The following is a 19320-nucleotide window of genomic DNA, read 5'->3' on the forward strand; positions in this document are numbered from 1 at the left end:
TTGCCATTGAATGAAGTAAGGTTCTCTTTTCTTATTCACTTGTTGGTCAGCTACACAAAGGGGAGCAAGATTCCCACTGCCGTGTGGTGGAAATAGGGAAACTGCCCATTGAATTTGAAATCTCCTGTCTGGCAACTTTATCTTACTAGATCTTCCCTTTAACCGCTTAACTATTGTTTACTATTCTCCAGTTTTTTGGGGGTGATCTTATTAGCTCTCCAATTATTTTGTAATATATCATCAAGTGATTCTGAGGTGCCCTCCTGCTCAGCTTATGGGTCTGTGGGGGGAAATTATTAAATCTACATGCATCTGTTTATTCTGCCATTATTCTACTTTTCTGAAACCCTGAAGGTCTAAAGCAGAAAGAGACTGAATTCTGCCTAGATCCTTGCAGCTGCTCATACTCCCTCTGTGATTAGCTGCTCACACAACACTGCACATATAGGCAGTTTTTGTTATGATTCCATTCCCAAGATCCCAAGTATCCATCAATTTTTTATGCCTGCTGCTTTTCCCCACACATGTTGTTAGCACCCTGGGTGACATCTTACATACCAAGTAAACTAGAATCACTCCAAACCTTGCGTGGTAGCTGGAAGTCTGAACTGCTTTGTATAGAACTGATGCTTTATTCTAAACAATGCATCACATGAAGGAAACAGATGGGACAGAGGTGTGCTGAGCTGTACTTAGCAAAATTACCAAATGGCATTTCAAACTATGACAGTAAATCTCATGCAGTTTCAGAAAGCCACCATCAATTTGAGATTATCTTATTCAGGCTTGTAATTAATGAGATAGCTGTCACAAAGAAGATGACAGATATGGCTTCTAGCTTTTAAGTCTATTTGATGTCTACCATGTGTGTTTTTTTTTGTATTTCTTCTCAGTTTTAATCTAATTAATGTTATATTGTGGCTATAAATGAAAAGAATAATGTGTCAATATATACATACTACACATTGCAAAATTACTACTACTGTTAAGACATTTAACTCAAGGTAACACAGAGTGGGCTAACTTTCAATTGTAAAAAAGTATCAAAGTGCAAATTGTAATGAAACGAACAATACTTTGAAAGTATTCCACAAACCCTAGGCCTGATATTATTGTCTTTATGATGCTGAAAAAAAAGGTTCATTATCTTCCAGAACTTTATACCAAAGCTCCCCATTTTCTGTGCCAAACGATACTTCTTCCATTGGGTCTGGGTTTTGGTTTTGGTTTTTTTTACGGGGGGCACAAGAATGTTTTGCATTATGCAGCATCAGGATTACACAGAAAAATTGGCTTAGTTATCAAAAACAATTTCCTTTCTGATGTGGTCTAAGCACTGATTAGGCAGCATGAAAATAGTATTTCATATTTCTAAAACAGGGCACATAATCAACTCAACAGCATCAGAGGGTGACAGCTCCAGTTCTAATAGTTTCCATAGCAACTGCCTTTTAAAAAAAGGGGATGACTCTCCAAGTACTGACCTAGTACCATTGCAATAGCTATTTTTTACACTGCTCCTTGCTACTTCATGAAGTGTACTGTGAGAAAACAGTTTACATACAAATCATTCTTAAAAGCATAGTCTCAGACAATACAATCTGAAAATAACCATTATATTCTTGCCTTTTTTCTGTGCAACTAAGTGGGGAAAGAGTCAACTATGAAAATAATCCTAAGTGTCTCTTTCCCTCTCTCTCTCTCTCTCACACTTTAAAAAATCACTCCATTAACAGCAACCAAAAGAACAGCTATTGAGAAAATAACAGATTAAGATTTATGGTCAATGTACCCAAAAGGAATCCAGAAATGAACATTTTTAACAAAAAAGATATTGGATGAGTTTAAACAAATCTGCAATCTCATTATCTGTATTTTGTTTTAATTTTATGAATAAATATTACTAAAACAATATTCTGGGAAATATATAGAATTTTTTGTCGAAGTTATTCATATGAGGTAGGGAAAATCTGAAGGTGTTCAGGAGAATATAGCTGAGAATTTGTTTTTAAATATATTCTTAATGAACATGAACATTTTATTGTTTGGTACTAGAAGAATAAGGTTTCTAAATGTATTTTTGGTTGACATTTGACCAGAAAATGCCAGGCTTACCTACTCTTTTGCCTTTAACAGAAGCTTAATATTAATAAAACAGGTGAAACTCTTCATATTCACTATACATCAGATCTGATCTGATCTGATCGTGTCTAAACATGTTAAGATATCCAACATGTTAAGATATCTACAGTCAGTTTTACTGACAAGAGTATCTTTGTTCAAGTGTCAAGTAAGGATACAAATCCACTATTGCACACATGGACTCCAGCTTGATTGGTTTTCCTGAGTTAAGTCATATTTGTTGTTAAATGCAACACACTATGCTTCCCCCCCCCCAAAAAAAGAAACATTGCAAAAATCTTCCATCTATATTATATATGCCACAAATCTATGTCCGAGGCACAACTAGCTTTCTGAGACTGCATTTAATTTACTACCCTATTACATAGGGTTTTTAAGATGGATAACTATAAAAACAGCCAGCAGGCTAAAACAATACTAAGAATAGAAAACTGATTAAACATTTCCAAGTTAAAATGCCATGGGCCTAAGCAATTAAAATGTTTTCACCTGATAAAGCATATTCATCGGGATTGGTTTTAGGAGGACTGCCCCCAAAGAACGCATTCCAAAATCAGGTGCCACAACAGAAAAGGGCAGATCATTGGTCACCACATGGATTAACTCAGTAAACTGATAGGCATGAAAAAGAGCCTTACCAAATTACCATAAAGAAGGGGGAATTCCTTGGGATACCTCAGTCCCATGCAACAGGGGCCCTGATAAGCACCTCAAATTAAGCCCAGAAAGACACAAGAAACTAGTACAGCTTTTTCTTAAAGCTAGGAAGATATGCTCTGAATAACCAGGGTCAGACAACAAGGCCAGCTGCTTGTTTTTGTACAAAATGAAGTTTCGGAGATACCTTCAAGGGGTAGCCCCTAATGCAACATGAAATAGTCAGTTATGGATATTACCACAGCATAGGTGACAACAGCTAGACCGTTATTTCTTTCCAGTTGACAGCACTGGTTGTACAAACACAGCAAATGTATTACTTCAGAGGAAACAACTCTTAGGCTGTGTATGCTACAGAACAGGGGTTGCCGACATGTTTTGACTCATGGGCCCTTTTACAAACTTGAGAAACTGCTGAGGGCTTTCTACCCATCCACCCGATGTTTTTAGGTAAGGAATGACTGTAAGGAAGGAGTGGGAAACCCTCTTCAGCCTGAGGGCCATATTCCCTTTAGGACAACCTTCTGGCAGCTGCATGTCAGTGGTGGTTGGCGTCAGAAGCAAAAGTGAGCAGAGCAATGACTGCAAATTACACCTTTGTATGCCACTTTGGCTGTTTCCCCATCCTCCATTCAGACCTTATCATGGTCCAGGGACACATTACAGGCGAAGCAAAAACAGGCCAGGAAGGTGCAATGCAGGGCTGGTGAGGGGTGTGGTCTAGAAAGATGGGGTGACTCTGGGGAGGAGATGTGGCATAGGAAGAGTCTCAAGGGCCATATAAAAAGGCCTGGAGGGCTGCACTCAGCCTCTAGGCCAGAAGTTCCCCACTCTTGAGGTAAAGCCTTAAATTATTTGGGGAGTAAATGTTAAATAGTTCAGACAATGGAAGGATGCAACTCCAGCCCAACTCCCTTGATAAGCAAGGCAGACAACCAATTTTTTAGTACTTACCACCAGGTGGTGGCTTGTTTTTCGAGGTAAGAATCACAAAGCCAAATCCTTCATTCTCCTTCCGTTGCAGCACAACATCATAGGCTTCTGGGAATTGCTTGGTGTGTAGCTCTACTCGGTTTAGCCTAGGAGAGCCGTTCTGCGAGGAAATGGGAACTTGGGGTGATGATTCTTCTTCTAGTTGTTTATCTACTATTGAATACCACAGAAATAGACAGAGGAATGAATCAGGAATGATGCTCAGTATGTACCTAGATGTATTAACAACATTTACATGCAACCAATAAATTGAAAAGATATGTGCAGAGCAGCTAAAAGCAAAAAATGGATTCAAAAGTGCACCCCAACACATTAATATTTCAGATCATTAAACAATTAAAGAACACATGCTATGTTACAACTAACAATATAAACATTAATTATGTGTTTAGAAGTGTTTCTCCATGTTTAAATCAACACCAAACTGTGCTTGTAAACATACTATAGTAGGCATTGCCCCAGTTTTTAGCACAGAGAATGCCAAGAGGTTATTTTAAACAATTTTTTATTCATTCAGAAAATCATAATCAGGGCTGATATTGCATAAAGTGCTCTCCAGAAATGTAATATTTATAAGAACAATGATCTCATGTGCCCCTGAGTCCCAGAAACAAGGGAACTGCCAGCAAATTATTGTGCCTTTTGAATGGGTCCCATTCATGAGCAACTTAAGATTTCTTTTTCTTTAAGTAATCTCACTGAAACAATAAGCACCAGTACTGTAAAGTGTCAGTATATGGAAACATCACCGCTGCAGACCGCCAGATTGTTGACATCACATGATGTGCCTATTTGTGGGAAAGAAGAATTTCCCAGGACGTTCACAGGCTGGATAAGTCTCTGTGAAGAGTGTAATTTGAAACCTTCTGTGTGCGCATGTTCAGGAAGTTTGTCAGACGTGCTGGAAGAACTGAACTGAAAGGACGTGTTTTTCTCTAGTGCTGTAATGTCAGAAATAAACATCATGTAAATAGATTTCTGACTTATTTTCTTTCCCCTGCGGAAGCAGGAGAGAGGGGTTGTGCATTTTACCCACGCTTGGGAAAATGTCGCCTATCAAAATCTCCCTGGTCTGTCTGGATATCAGCCAGAGGAGGTTACCGGTAAGCAAGCTCCGAGGACAGTGAGAGGGGCCAGCCTCTATGGAGGGGGCTTGCATACCAACTGCCAAAATCTAGGCTGGTCATACAGGCTGAGGTTCAAAGACAAAAAGTGCTTTTCTTTGGTCAATCCACTCATACTTTTCAGATGGCCTCCCCACATTCTCAGTCAAACTGATCTTCTCATTCTATAAGAGAGGCTGAGAGCAGCTACCAGGTACAATATAAACCTATTTGTTACTTAACACATCTTCATTCTAAACAGGAGACAGAGAAGCTGCCTGCCATCTTTCTTTTCCTTCTCTTATTGCTGACTTGTGTCCATAACGGGAATCAAAACATATCATAATATTAATACATTAACAGCTTCCAGGTATTCGGAGTTGGGGGGGCAGGAATCAGCAAGATGCCGCTGAAAACCCAACTTTTGCAAATGCTGGAGGAAGGACTGGCCCATGACGATGGACAATATGAGCTGATCCCGCTAACCATACCACTCCCAACCTCCAATGACTTCTAGCTGTGAATTCAGTGGGAGCTCAGCCTTCTGTTTCTGTTCTAAGCCATGACCCTAATCTAGAGCTATAATACCAGTTGCAACAACATAACAGTAACTGCCACCATCACCACCAGTAAGAAAAAAATACTGTTGCTATAAGGAAGGCAACAGTGCACATGGCAAATTGCTGGCATTCCTAGCCACCTCCATCAACTGGATTTCTTTAAAAAAAAAAAAAAAAAGATTTGAATGCATATACATTGCATATAGCAATATTCAGCAGTACTTCTAATGTACCAGATACAAGAATGGCTGGGTAGGCAAAGAAATAAGTGAGCTTCTCATGGGAGGTCTTTTTTAAAAACAGGCTAGAAGCTGACTACAGGAATGCAATTCCCACTTGGGCTAGTTCAGCAAGCCCTTCTACCAGTCTCTTAAATGATGTGAAGCTTTCCCAAAAGTGAATCAATATTAAATATATCATATTTCTATACTGAAAGCTAATGTGGGACTACTTAAAAAAACCCTGAGTATGAATTTCTTTAAAACCTCAATTGTGGTATTAATTCTGAAGCATTAAGAATCTATTAGTATCTTACATCGATACATGGTCGTTTTTACTTCATCACTTTGATTTCTTTCTCACAAATTACATAAAATTGATCATAAGAAGAGTGGATCATCCCTGTAAGAGACATGGAAACACACTTTGGCACTAAATCACTGCCAGGACAGGAGGCAATACCAAGTACAACAGACAGGCTTGACAGATGTGGCACATACCACCAAAGAAGATCTTTCTGCGGACAGTCAGCAGCACTTGGCCATTTCGTGCAGCACTAGTCATTAAATCCAGAACCTGCTTGTGTGATTTCCCTTTGACCAGGATACCATCAATGCATACCAGCTCGTCAGCAGCACGGAGTCTACCATCTTTTTCTGCTGCACCCAGTGGGATGATGGCTCCAATGTAGATCTAACAGCAAAGCAGAATAGTTATGCAGGATAAGGAATGCACATACATCACAATATTTTATTGTTCTGGGTTCACCCCCAAAATCCCATGTTCCCACAACACTTAAGGGTGAATGTGTGTGTAATCAGTTTTAACAAAAACGAAAGCAGCAGGAAAAGTAACATCTGCATCTCGCATTGCAAAACTATGTCCTCTATGGCTGCCTTGAAGCACAGAAGCATCAGCTGGTGCGAAATTCAATAACCTACTTTCTGTCTGGGATGTGTCACTCTAAGCACATTACACTAGTGCATTAGAGTCTTAGATAATGTAAGAATGAACTCTCAAGACCTCAGCCTAGAATACCCATTCAATTTTACAATCTATGTACCATCAAGACTTCAAGAACACGTAGAGATGTTCACAGTTGCTGCATCTCCATTATGGAATACCCTTTCCCTGAAAAGACTGAGTCCTGAAGCTTTCAGAAACTGTTAATGTGCTTTAAGCTAAGTTAACTTAGATAGTGGCTATGGATAGGGAAATACATGTTGGTCCAGGCACCACAATTGAGAGTACTACAGTTTTAACTCAGTTATCTACGCTTAATCCCATGGGATGTGGCAGAGTATGTCAAACTAAAAACAAACAAACGTGATCAATGGGAGTTTTGATTCACAGCTCTGCTTACTTGCCTTTATCACCACTTACAACCCTAGAAATGACAGGATGAAACATTGTAGTCACCCTCTCCAATGCAGAAGGGTCTTTTTATACTGAAGAAGGATCATGTGGGGTGTTCTGTGGGTGCATTATGGCTTTTCTAGCTTCCCTTTCCCACTGCAGCCCCTTACAACCAATTCAAAACTGTTCCTGAGCATCAGGAGACCTTCCAGACCAGTGTCTAATGCAACGTGGAGGACATGCATTCAGAAAACAAACAACCCCAACTCCTCCCACACAAACGCACTGAAGTTATTTCTGCTCACGTACTGGGCTCTATCGATCCCGGCCCTAATGTAGGAAGCAGCCCAACAATAAGCACGTTTGGGTGTTCCCATGCAGAACAAGAGCAGGGGTGTCCAACTAGAGGAAACAAGGAATGCTTCAGAATTTGTCAAATAAAAAGGGCCAAGACTGGTAAAGTTTAGCTAAAGCATACAGATGATGTCCTTCCACTCAGCATTTCCCTGCTCCAGCTCCACTGGTTGCCACTTGTGAGGAAAGGGGCAGTGTGAAACATAATGACTTCACTACAAGTATATGCATAAATTCAACTTTACTGGGAGATGTGGATTGCCAACAAACAGGCCTTTAAATGAATCATGCAATTTGGCCCTTCAGGACTTCACATTCCATCTGAAATTTAAACCCATCACATTTTCAGTGTAGCTGTTAGTTGTATTGGTACTGTAATCTAATCAAGACACAGTTTTTGCAATGATAATTTTTAAATATATATTTTCAAAGAAAATTGGCTTTTGCAGATAAATAAACAACATGCTAATCGTTAAATATATTATGTACTTCTTGGCAGTTTTCTGCCTGGATAAATTAATTTCGCCTTATTCAGATTTGACCTTAGCATGTCTGTTCATATTGTCTCTCATCTATTGCTAAAGTTTATAAATATCACCTCAGTGAGGACTGCATTGTTTTCTCAATTTCACTGTTCAGTTTTACTTGAAAAGCTATCTTCTGCCTTGTGATTGGTAAATGATAAAACTCCTTCCAGAAGTCTTTTACACACAGTGGTATAGATACCCTTCTTCTGATTGCTTCGATAAAAAAATGTGTGCAAGACTTTAGGGCCTCGAAATTTGATGGCTTTCATATGGAGAAAGCCAATAGTTCTCACCCCAAATCATCTTCAGAGGTTTAATGAGTTCCCTATCAACGAATCAAGCCATAGGTAAAAGTATTTCTTTTTAAATTTTAGCCACTGATTATCAGAACTTCTGTAAAAATTCTGTTCAAGCACAGTTACACTAACATGAAAAAGAGCAAAATATTCTATCAGTGGCATAAACAAATTGCAACTGAGATACAGATAATTTAGTTACTTTATAACTGTGGATTAGCGAAGACAATATTAAGGACAAATAGGATTTACAACAGCTAATGTCTTTACTCACTGACTGATCTGGACCATCTCCTCCAAGAACACGGAAGCCAAAGCCAGACTCTTGCTTTCGAAGAAAAACATCCAAATCTTTTGTATTTGGAGCTAGTTAAGATAAGATGGGGAGAGTTATGTTTGCATTGGGCCATGCTTGCACATTGCAAAAAAGCATAAGCAAAAATGAAAACTTAATCGTTTTATAGATTTTTTAAAAAAAGAAATGCTCATTTCTGAAAGCATTTTAAATGTTAAGACACCTGCAGTATTAAATCATGAATTAGACTAACACCCCAGCAGCGGAATATACATACAAAAAAATACATACTGAAAAACACTCGAGCCGCAACTAATCCACTCAGTGAACTAAACTGCCATGGGTTAAAATGGAAGCTTGGGTTAAAATGGCTGCAAACTATTTACAAATACTCTGTTAAAGCCTCAGAAAAATCTAAAGAAAAGTTCAGAATAATGTGAGTTACAAGGAGATTTGGGTAACTTTAGTTTTAGGCCCTATTTAGATGTTATTACACCCTTCAGACTGTTATCAGAGAAGAGGTTGGGAGTTGGCCTTGGACTCATCTGCTTCCTTCCCCTGCTCCTCTCATCACGGAGACAAGTGAATGGCCAAACAACTTTCTGGGTTCATTCGCTTCTCCCATGGTAAGATGGACAGGGGAGGGAGTGTACAATCCTGAATCTTGCTCCCAATACTTCCGTTAGTAAAATCTGGGAAGAGAACAAGACCTCAGAGAGTGTAACTATAGTAGGCTCTGGTGAAGATTATATTTGAAACAAAAAAAGATAGGTATTAGCTTTTAGACAAATACTTTATCCTTTTCACAAAGTCAGTAAATGGCACTTAGACATTCCAAAAGGTCTAGCAGCTATAAGAATCTACCTAAGAACTGCTAAGAACCAGCTTAAAACCAAACTCTTGGGGCACACTTTACCAACTCTCTCAAAACTTTCCCACTTAGCCAAATTATGTAGATCAAAAACAAATGTTAAGTCAGACAAGTGAAGCAGGTTCAGGTTCAGGTTCAGATTTAACCTTTTAACAAATTTTACCGTAAGCAAATTTCTTCAGCTGGTAGGGAACAGTGTCTTGCAGCACCTTACAGACTAAAAAATGTATTATGGAACAAGCTTTTGTGGACTAGAGAAGTGAACGGTAATCCACAAAAGCTTATGACCTAATACATTAGTTAGTGTGCATTGTTTTTGCTGCAGCAAGCCAACATGGCTAACCCTCTGAAAATTCTAGTGATAAGCCAGTGATCTGGCTGCCTTTGACAAAGACTGCTTCCAGGTGACAGGGCAGATTTTTTTAAAAAAGTTCTGTCTTTGAATCACAAATAACTTACCTAGGTAAGTGTGGGCAAGGTATGCTAGTAAACAACTGAATGACTGGGCTTCAGATAGGACTATCTTCAAGGCAAACTTATCAAGGTTATTCACAAGCCTTCCAGAATTTACTGTCATTAAAATTATGTAATTCCTTGTAGGAATATGATACATATATTAGTATTAATCCAGGATAATTATGATTTCTGTAGCTGTCTTCATATAATTGCCACAAATTTTAATGGGAGTTCATACTTCCCAGCTTGTGACAGCTGAATATTCTGAGCCAGCTTCATTGAGACTTTTTCTTACACTGACTGATATTATCTCTATATACAGGGAGTGTAAAGTGGCATGAAACAAGACCATATCAATTTATGTACATCTTTTTAAATGTAAAATAACTATGATTTGAATAGGGACCACTGGGTGGTCAAAGAGAATATAACAGAACCTGCTTCAACTAGGTTGTCCCCTCCCATGATCATCTACCACCAGCTGCCCTCTGGGAAGGAACTATGAGAGAGGCAGACAAAGATAACACCAGATGTCTATTTCTGCTCCAGTTGGACCATCCTGTGGGAAGGATCCTGAAGAGTTGTGCCTTTGTGATTTTATTATTGTATTTTTATTTTTATTATTACTATTAACAGCAGGATATAAAATATTGTAAGTCCAATGTTTCCCCATAAATATTTACAAGCTGCACTAGGTTGTGGTGTTGAAGCACCGCATTTCAGCCATCATTTTAATTCAGAGTTTATAGTTAAAATTGGTTTTAATTGTCAAAAGAAATTTGTCTAATCACATAATACTACTACTACTACTACTACTACTACTAATAATAATAATTTATACCCCGCCCATCTGGCTGGGTTTCCCCAGCCACTCTGGGTGGCTTCCAGCAAAATATTAAAATACAATAATTCATCAAATATTAAAATCTTCCCTAAACAGGGCCGCCTTCATATGCCTGCTGATAATATGCAATCCTGATGAAAACACATCTTAAGGACAGAACTGGTGGAGTTCTATAATCAAACTTCTATTGACAAAATTAGGAAAAACACTGAAGATGGAATAGAAATGAGACGTCCAACAAAATCTTAATGACAGTTACAAAACAGTAACTAGGTCAATGTCAGAAGGTGACTACTGATCTTGCCTACTTCACATATGAAAATCATTGCTGGCTAATAAGTTTCTGAGGGGCAGTGTTAAGATATTTGCATTAGTATCATATCTGCTGAGAGAAAGAGTACAATATTAACAGCATTATGAGACACCCTTCTTCTGAAGAAGAGAGATATGTCTGTGGTCAGGGAAGGTAATCACATGTGTTCCAACCCTCTATAGTAAGCATAGGCAAACTCGGCCCTCCAGATGTTTTGGGACTACAACTTCCATCATCACTGACCACTGGTCCTGTTAGCTAGGGATGATGGGAGTTGTAGTCCCAAAACATCTGAAGGGCTGAGTTTGCCTATGCCTGCTCTATAGCTACCTAAGGAATAAATTTTAAGGCCAAAGCTCAGGTGGTTTAGAGAGACGGTGACTATATGGTAACCAAACTAATTTTATAATTTGTACAAAAAGAACCTTCTCTTCCACTCAGTTTGTATCATATCCCTGATCATATCTATATGCAAGGATTTTAAACTCTACTGAAATTTATTGCATATATGCTTGCCTACCAGTGATGCACCTTGTCTTTTCTAATGTTTTAGTATGAAATTTAAAAACAGAGGCAGGCAGCCAGCCAGCCATATAATTGCATCTGTTCGTACAAGCTGTTTTAAAGCAACAATATTAAACAAAGATACAATAAAATACAAAATACACCTCTTGCTAAATTGAAATAAATGTTTTCAAACATCTTACTTTATGATTACATAAGTTTTCACTGGCTAAAGTCCTCTTTGTCAGATGCTGAATTGCAATGTCTAGGAACTAGAAGTGACGCACCAGAGCCTATAATAGTTTAGCTTTAGGTTCAGTTCTGTAATGCTATTACAGTGAGGGCAACATTTATTTCCTATTCCTGATGAGCTTTAGCTAGAGTGTGTTAAGACTTCTCAGTTGTTATGGTCGGGTGGTCCAATAAGATATATAAAGAGTCCCTGCAGGCGTCTAGTAGTTTAAAGAGAAGTTAAGGGTCCTGGTGAAGCCAATGTTAGGATCCATCATCCTGTTTTTAACATACTGAAGCCTGGAATATCCTCCTCCTTTTGGACCATCCATATCTCCTCCACCACCAGGGCCAGTTTCTGCCCATAAGTCAGCTTTCTTTCCTATGTCATATACTTTCTTGTCATAACTTCCTAATCACCTATACATTAGGGATGATAGTGAATCTGCAATGGGTTACTAAAAAGCCACATCTAGCTTCTTCTTCCTTTTCAAAGGCCTGAAGCATCTTGGCATTTTTCACACCACTCATTGTACATTTCAATAAATGATGGGCAAAATAGCGACTTTGAAAACAAATACAAACAGCATTAAATAATGCTGCTGGTTGCTCACAGCCGCTGTCTGCTGTAACAAGATGGCTGGAGAACTTACTCAAGAAAGTTTTTCTGGCTGCAGTGTGGTCTTGGATTTCTCAGCAACACCATCTCCTCTGAATATTTTAGTACTTGTTCTAAGTTACTTTTTTCTTGTCAGTGCTAGTATTTTATTTCATTGTCTCTGGATCTCTCTCTTCAATGATTTGTTGCTTCATTGTGTGAGCTCCTGCTATTTAGTTCCCTCTTCTTCCCTTTGCTTTCTTGGGCTGATTGGCAACTGCAGCCTACTTCCCCACTCACATCTTTGTTTGCTTACCTACATCTTCCACGGATCATACAATTAAACTCCTGAACTAAGAAATGTGTGTGCAGTTATTGATTCAGATAAAATGGCTGTCATCTGGGTGCTTCTGGTGTTTCTCATTTGGGGACAGGGGACTTAGGCCCTTTAAAATTTGTTTCAGTTAAAATACAAAAGGCTCGATGTATGTGGGTAGCTGGTGGTAAAAGCAGTGCCCTAATTTATAAAATAGGAGCTTTTGCTCAAGTGTACATAGTCAGTAAGTGACTCTGGAACTTAATCACCTGTTCTGAAAAACTATTTTACCTCTGTATTTATTGGGAGAAAAAAGCACTCTGTTAATCTTTAGAGATACTATTTTCTACTACACCTCCTTTTAGGACTGAGCTTGACAATTCTCAGATCAGAATGCATTTCCGGTAGCTTTGCTGCAATATGTATCTTAAGTCTATGTACTCACGTTTTTCTTCAAACAGTGTTTTAGACTTCAGGTAGACTTCTGAAGGGTCTAGCTTTGGGGACGCTGACCTTAGAACACTGGGTGGAAAAGGCATGGGTTGTGGGGCTGATTCACTGATGGTCTCTTGGCTTCCTGAATTTTCTTGCTTATCTAGTTTCTGCAGAGGGTGGGAGAGAGAAACCAGAAATATACACTTGTACAAAGTTGCAAGAATATACCAACTCGCTTAAACAAGTGGGAGAAGCAGTAATGAGCACCGTAACAACTCAGCTCATAACAAGCATGCTTCAATTAATGCTTTCTAAAAGGATTATTCCTCCTTGTGGTATTTGAAAGCGTTTTCTAATGAAATGTTAATCTAGAACTGCACGTTATTTAGTTTATGGCAGGGATCAGCAAGGTTTATCTTGCCTGGGCCGGATCAGTCCTGCGGAGATCCCTCCGTGGGCCAGATCGTGTGTGCGCCCACGATTTTCAGCATCGGTGCGTGTGCGGACACGATTTTCAACGCTGCAGAAGCGAGTCCCCACACTGCAGTGTGCCAGTTTAGCGCAGCGGGAGAGCAGGCGGCTCAGTTCAGGGGCAGCTCATGAGCCGGTCAAATGACCTCCGTGGGCTGCTTCCAGCCCATGGGCCTCAGGGTGGTGACCCCTGGTTTATGGTCTTGATCTGAAACTTGCAAGTTGTTTAGTTTATGGCCTTGATTTGAAACTTTAAATATGAGTACAGTGGTACCTCGGGTTACATACACTTCAGGTTACATACACTTCAGGTTACAGTCTCTGCTAACCCAGAAATAGTACCTCGGGTTAAGAACTTTGCTTCAGGATGAGAACAGAAATCGTGCTCTGGCGGTGCGGCAGCAGCAGGAGGCCCCATTAGCTGAAGTGGTCTTCAGGTTAAGAACAGTTTCAGGTTAAGGACGGACCTCTGGAACGAATTAAGTACTTAACCCGAGGCACCACTGTAGTTAACTCATGAGGTGAAAGCAGTAAAAACAGTGGAATAAAGAATGATAACTTCAGAGAACATCATGTGGCCATAAGCCCCTTAAGATTCCACTTACCAATGTCCCTGAAAAATTCATCACATCAAATCTACTTCTGCTTTTCTCTCTTTTACATAAAACCTCTGCTGCAAGCTCAGAAAGTATGTGCCACTGAAGCTCACTGGATGGCATTGAGCCGGTCCCTTTTTCTCAGCCTAACCTACCACACAGAGTTGTGAGAATGAAATGGCAAGTGGGGAAACCATGGGCAAAATACCAAAATAATGGGTTGCATCCCACAAAGCGGTCCCTTTTGTGAAAGGGTTTCATTTGCACAATATAACTTCCCCTCCATCTCCTCTCCTCATGTGCCCCCAGCTTTGAATCTGCTCCAGAGGGTTGGAGGAAAACCCAGAAGGATTAATGATGGCCTGTCAAAGATTACCCTGTCCTTATCCTGTAATGTTTTGTCATGCCCTCCCCACAATTGGGGCATTTGATGTAGCATAGTGAAGATTGTGAGTTAGGAAGTTGCCAAATCTCCCTTTAGCCCTGAGCTCACTATATGGCCTTAGGCAAGCTGGTATTTTCTCCGCCTCAGCCCACCAACTATAATACAAGGGAAATAATAGTACTGAGCTACTTTATAAAGCTGCTGCAATAATTACTAAAATAACAGGTGTTAAACTGTTGCAATATTTTAAAGCATTATATAGTAAATGAAACCAGTTACAATACTGATAGCTTCTATAATGGAAAAATATGGCTTGGTTACAGTGGGTTGTAATGTTGACATTTGCATTTAACTAATCTACATGCAATCTATGGCAGTTTGTTTTTCTATACAGTATACTTGTGTGAATAGCTGCTACAGTTGCAGTGTCCCCCCTGAATAACAAGGGGGAATCATTCACAAGGAATTAAACAGCTGAAAGTAAAAGCCCTCTAAAATTCCTCCTCACTCTGTGCAGAAGTGACAGCAAAAATGGCTGCTCCAGATCAAATGTACGTTTTCAGTGTTTCATAAAACTAGTTGATTTTAAGATGTTTGTTCTAGATTGAGACAAAGCCTGAAACGTGTCTGCAAACGAGCGCATATTCATCTGCAGAAGCATTTGAATAGATTCATGGCTGCCAAGAGAAAATCCCTGAAGGATTTTACAGTTGGAAACTTTCCACATGTTTATAAGCATAAGAATTTGCCCTTTTAAAACCAATTAGCTGACAAAGTAGATGTCACTAAGCATTCAGTTTATGTTTAGTGAAGTTAAAACTGCCTGTGCATTTTAATACATTCCTCCAAAGATTTCAAAAAGTGACCTTAGTACATCAGCTAGTGTGTTCCTGTTCTTCAGAGCTTTACTCAAATAAAATTAGTGATTCTTCTAATCATTTACTGTACATGATTTCCTAGTTTTAAAAATAGTTGCCGAACAGTATTCTTGTGCTAATAGAAAATGAACCAAATGCATTCACATAAGAGGACAAAAACATAATTTTTGTTCATCATAACTCTGAAATTACTTTTTTGAGTATGAGAGAAAAGGCCCTATGAAGTACCATACATGAAAGTAATCTTTCAATGCTTCTTACTCTAATTTCTGAGTAGATATAAGAAAAAAGTACATTTAATCAACCTGAAAGATATTGATTTTTGTGAAATTCAATCATACTCTTCACTGGATGAGTATTTTGCCAGGAGTGGTAACAATAAAAAATGGAGTCATGACAATTATGAAAGAACCCAGTCTCCCTACTTAAACTATACTTGAGAGGAACCGTTTTTCATGTCTCATTCAGCACTTTCATTAAAAAAAGCAAAGAAAAATGTGTGCTTGTGCATGCATGCATATCCTACTGAAAACCATAAACTGAAGACTAAGGCAAAGCAAATATGAAGTATGTGTTTCAACATCACATCTTATCAGTTTGCACACAAATGAGATTCAGAGACAGGTAAAAAAACAATGAAGATTAATATACATGGTACACTGAAAGATAAAAGAAGTGCTCATAACTCTTTTTTGGATTAATCTTGGTGGGTAATCAAGCTGGATAGTGCTTGCATGAGTTATTAGACCACACTCTTCTACTAGGATGCTGACATATATTTTATATGTGTTAGGGCTGGGCGATGTTAGGTTTTCAACACTATAATGTATCACCAGCCATGTGGTTTGGCGATAAACCGTGATGTTGAAAGAAGCTGTATTGGCCCCAAATGGGGAGGGGTGAAACTGTCTCAGCTGTCACTGCAGTCTGTTTTTCCCACAGTGCACTGGAGGCAGAGGGACTTAGGAATGGTGGTGGTTTCACCAGCAATATATTGCTGAGTGGAGCTGCCATTGCGCTCTGCCCTTCATACCGGTCCTGGGCGATATATTGATACTGCCAGGCCTAATATGTGTACCCAGAATTTTAAAAGTAAGAGTTACCACTGTGCACTGTAAAGAGTTCAAGAAGGGTTCATAATCTCTTTTTCACTTGGCTCAGCACTAATACTCACAAAAATTGTTTTAGCGATACAACTGTTTTAAACTTTGTCCTTAAGTGGCATAGCTAACATGCTCACCAGCCCTTACCTGTGCTAGGCCTTTTCCTATTCCCTATCTTGTAAAGGAAAACAACAAAGTAAAGGTTGTTTTCTAATGCAGAAAGGCAGTTCATTGATTCTATTCAATCTACACAGCCTTTCCTTTGCTATCATCTACTCCAATGAACAACAGAGTTTGGGAACTACTTAATGCAGTTGAGGCAACAAGCAAAATTCATTCTCCTCTCAAATTAATACCAGAAAGTAAGCCAATGGGGAGGGGGGATTTTTACTACACTCAGAAATTTAGGAATAAGTTGCCCTTTACAAAAGTTAAGGGAGATATATTAATAATTTCACCCAAATTTAAGAAACACCAGTGGAGGCTAGCAGCTTTTGTACAACTTAAATTTTATGTCAGTCTTCCACCACAAATCCTTAGCAGAGAGAGATGTTTTTCACTGCACACCATTCTTATGTAGAAGTGAGAGCAAAACTTATACCTCAAAAGGAACCTGGGGCAGGGCCGTCTTACCCATTGGCGCTAGGGGTGTGGGACACCCAGGTGCCGGGCTCTCAGGGGCGCCAGGCCGAGAGTCCAGGGAAGAGCCTGCCCATCAGTTGGAGCACTGCAGCGGGCTCTTCTGCTGTGAGCCTTGTGCGGGTTCTGTGCCAAGAGTTTGGGGGCGACTGAGCCAGTGAGACACTGAGGCGGCCGGCCAGCCAGCTCCGCCCTCTCCTGCGCACCTGGGACTGGGCAACTGGGGGGGGGGCATGGGCGGATCTTTGCACCCCGGCACCACATATGCTTCAGACAGCCCTGCCTGGAGGGCTCTAAAAGAGCTAGTCTGAATTATCATCAACTTACTTTATGAACAAAAAAATTGCAGTCAATTCAAACAGCTCTGATCAATACTCACATTATCAATACTCACAACATTGGAACTTTTAGTAGGTGAGGAAGGGCCTAAAATAGAGAATAAATGTTAATATAACCCATCACACCACTATATTCTACAGTTTTCTATATCCGCTATACTCATCTGGCAGGTTAGAACTCTGTATTCTAGAGGTCTTGTCCAAGCATTCACAAATCCACTTGTAAACTTGCCAAGGAGAAAGTGTTCCAGGTTTCTAGTGAGCAGGCCACCTATAACCTTACACATCCCTACCAAAGAGGTCTTATTTCTACTGCAGTTTTTAAGATAATAAAGAGCAGCACAAGTTTTTTCCAAGAACTCGAAGAGTTCTGTTTTGGTTAATTTTACATTATAGAAAAATCCGTTCTATAATTTAATTTGTTCTCCTCACAAAAAAGCCTTCTAAAAGCCTACTACTAAAATCACAATAGTTAATGAATTCTGCAGTAAATTCAGGTGTCTGGCTAGTATTATAACTTGAACCATGACAGTATAGCTCAGATAACAAAGTAGATTCCAAAAACAGGTCAACAGTAACATGGCTTAATTGCACTTTAGGTAGCAATTAATCCCAACTTCCTGAACATTTTGAAAATAGACATAAGAATCAGTGAACCTACAAACAGATGGCATTATAAACAGGTTGTTTTCAGTAAATCAGCATCTTTCAATTTGTTCCAAGAACCATGGAACAAGTTCATCTGCCCCAGACAGAGTGGTATAAATTAATACATATGTTTTCCATTATCACAGGAGAATTCAAAATCCTTTTATTCCAACATTTATTTTAAATGTTCTAGGTGCCTCATACAATTAAGTACAATAAAAATGTGTTTATCTTCTTAGTAATCAACCATTGAGCTGAAGAGGGACAGGGAGCATATCAGCTTTTCAACAGAAAGAAAAGCTTACAGGTATAGTACAGGAAGAAAAAAGAATATTGTGGCACCTTTAATATGAACAAACGTATTAAGTTATAAGCTTTTGTAGACTAGAGTCCACTTTATTTGAAGTATCTAATGACGTGAACTTTAGTCCATGAATTTCTTAGTCTTTAAGAAGTCATGGGACTCTCAGATGTTTTTGCTGCAATACAGCTAAACCTCTGAAAAACACAATAAATAGAAATTGATATTTCCACTGGAGTGTTCCCTCTGCCTTCACCACCTACCCACCCACCCACCCACCCAAGGGTGGAGGGGACAACGATCTATAGTTAACATTAGTACCTAGGCTAACCATGTAACAGATGGCCAAAACATGTTGCAAAAAAGGAATTTTCCTTACCACAGGAAAAGTGAATCCTATCAGTCAGTTTTCACACTGAGGGCAATTCCAAATCTGAACTCCCCCAAAAGTTGTATATAAATATATGCAAGATCAATAGAGGGATTTGTATTATTTAGCCACTTTAACCAAGATCACTTAGAGCTGAAGTGACCTGGCAAGTTGGACAAACTGATATCACAAATAGTACTTTATGACAATGCAGAGCCCACCAGTAAAAGAAAGCTTACACTTATGCTTAACACTTGATTATGTGACCCTCGGCAAGGTGAAGTTAAGAAGCCAAAATAAGCAACCAGACAAGGACAGACAGTAGATCAAGACAAATGAAAGGCAAACCAGGAAACCACAAGTGAAGTTCTTATCTGGCAGTACTCAAGTATTCACCTTTCATGTATTATATCTACAATATATTTTGGAAAGCTGTTTGTTCACTATACATTTGGACATCTCTTAAGACTGCATAATCAAATTTTGCATGTTGGCTCCTGAGAAGCAGGATTTTGTCTGCT

At 39.2% G+C, this 19320-nt stretch overlaps 1 protein-coding gene across 4 annotated transcripts in view; it reads right to left on the reverse strand.

Moving 5' to 3' along the window:
• MAGI3 (membrane associated guanylate kinase, WW and PDZ domain containing 3) overlaps positions 1-19320 on the reverse strand; it is a 116177-nt gene that overhangs the window by 23738 nt on the left and 73119 nt on the right. For 2 of the 4 annotated variants that reach the window (XM_079978866.1, XM_079978868.1), the window contains exons 11-15: positions 17522-17568; positions 13081-13237; positions 8482-8573; positions 6175-6367; positions 3754-3942 (exon numbers count right to left, since the gene is read on the reverse strand). In XM_079978866.1, coding sequence (XP_079834992.1) covers positions 3754-3942; positions 6175-6367; positions 8482-8573; positions 13081-13237; positions 17522-17568 — 678 coding nt within the window. Of the gene's footprint in view, positions 1-3753; positions 3946-6174; positions 6368-8481; positions 8574-13080; positions 13238-17521; positions 17569-19320 lie in introns of all 4 variants that reach the window. The other 2 variants (XM_079978865.1, XM_079978867.1) reach the window with 1 other exon arrangement.

The sequence above is a fragment of the Podarcis cretensis genome (genome assembly GCF_951804945.1).
Source record: "Podarcis cretensis genome assembly, chromosome: 6".
Classification (NCBI taxonomy): domain Eukaryota; kingdom Metazoa; phylum Chordata; class Lepidosauria; order Squamata; family Lacertidae; genus Podarcis; species Podarcis cretensis.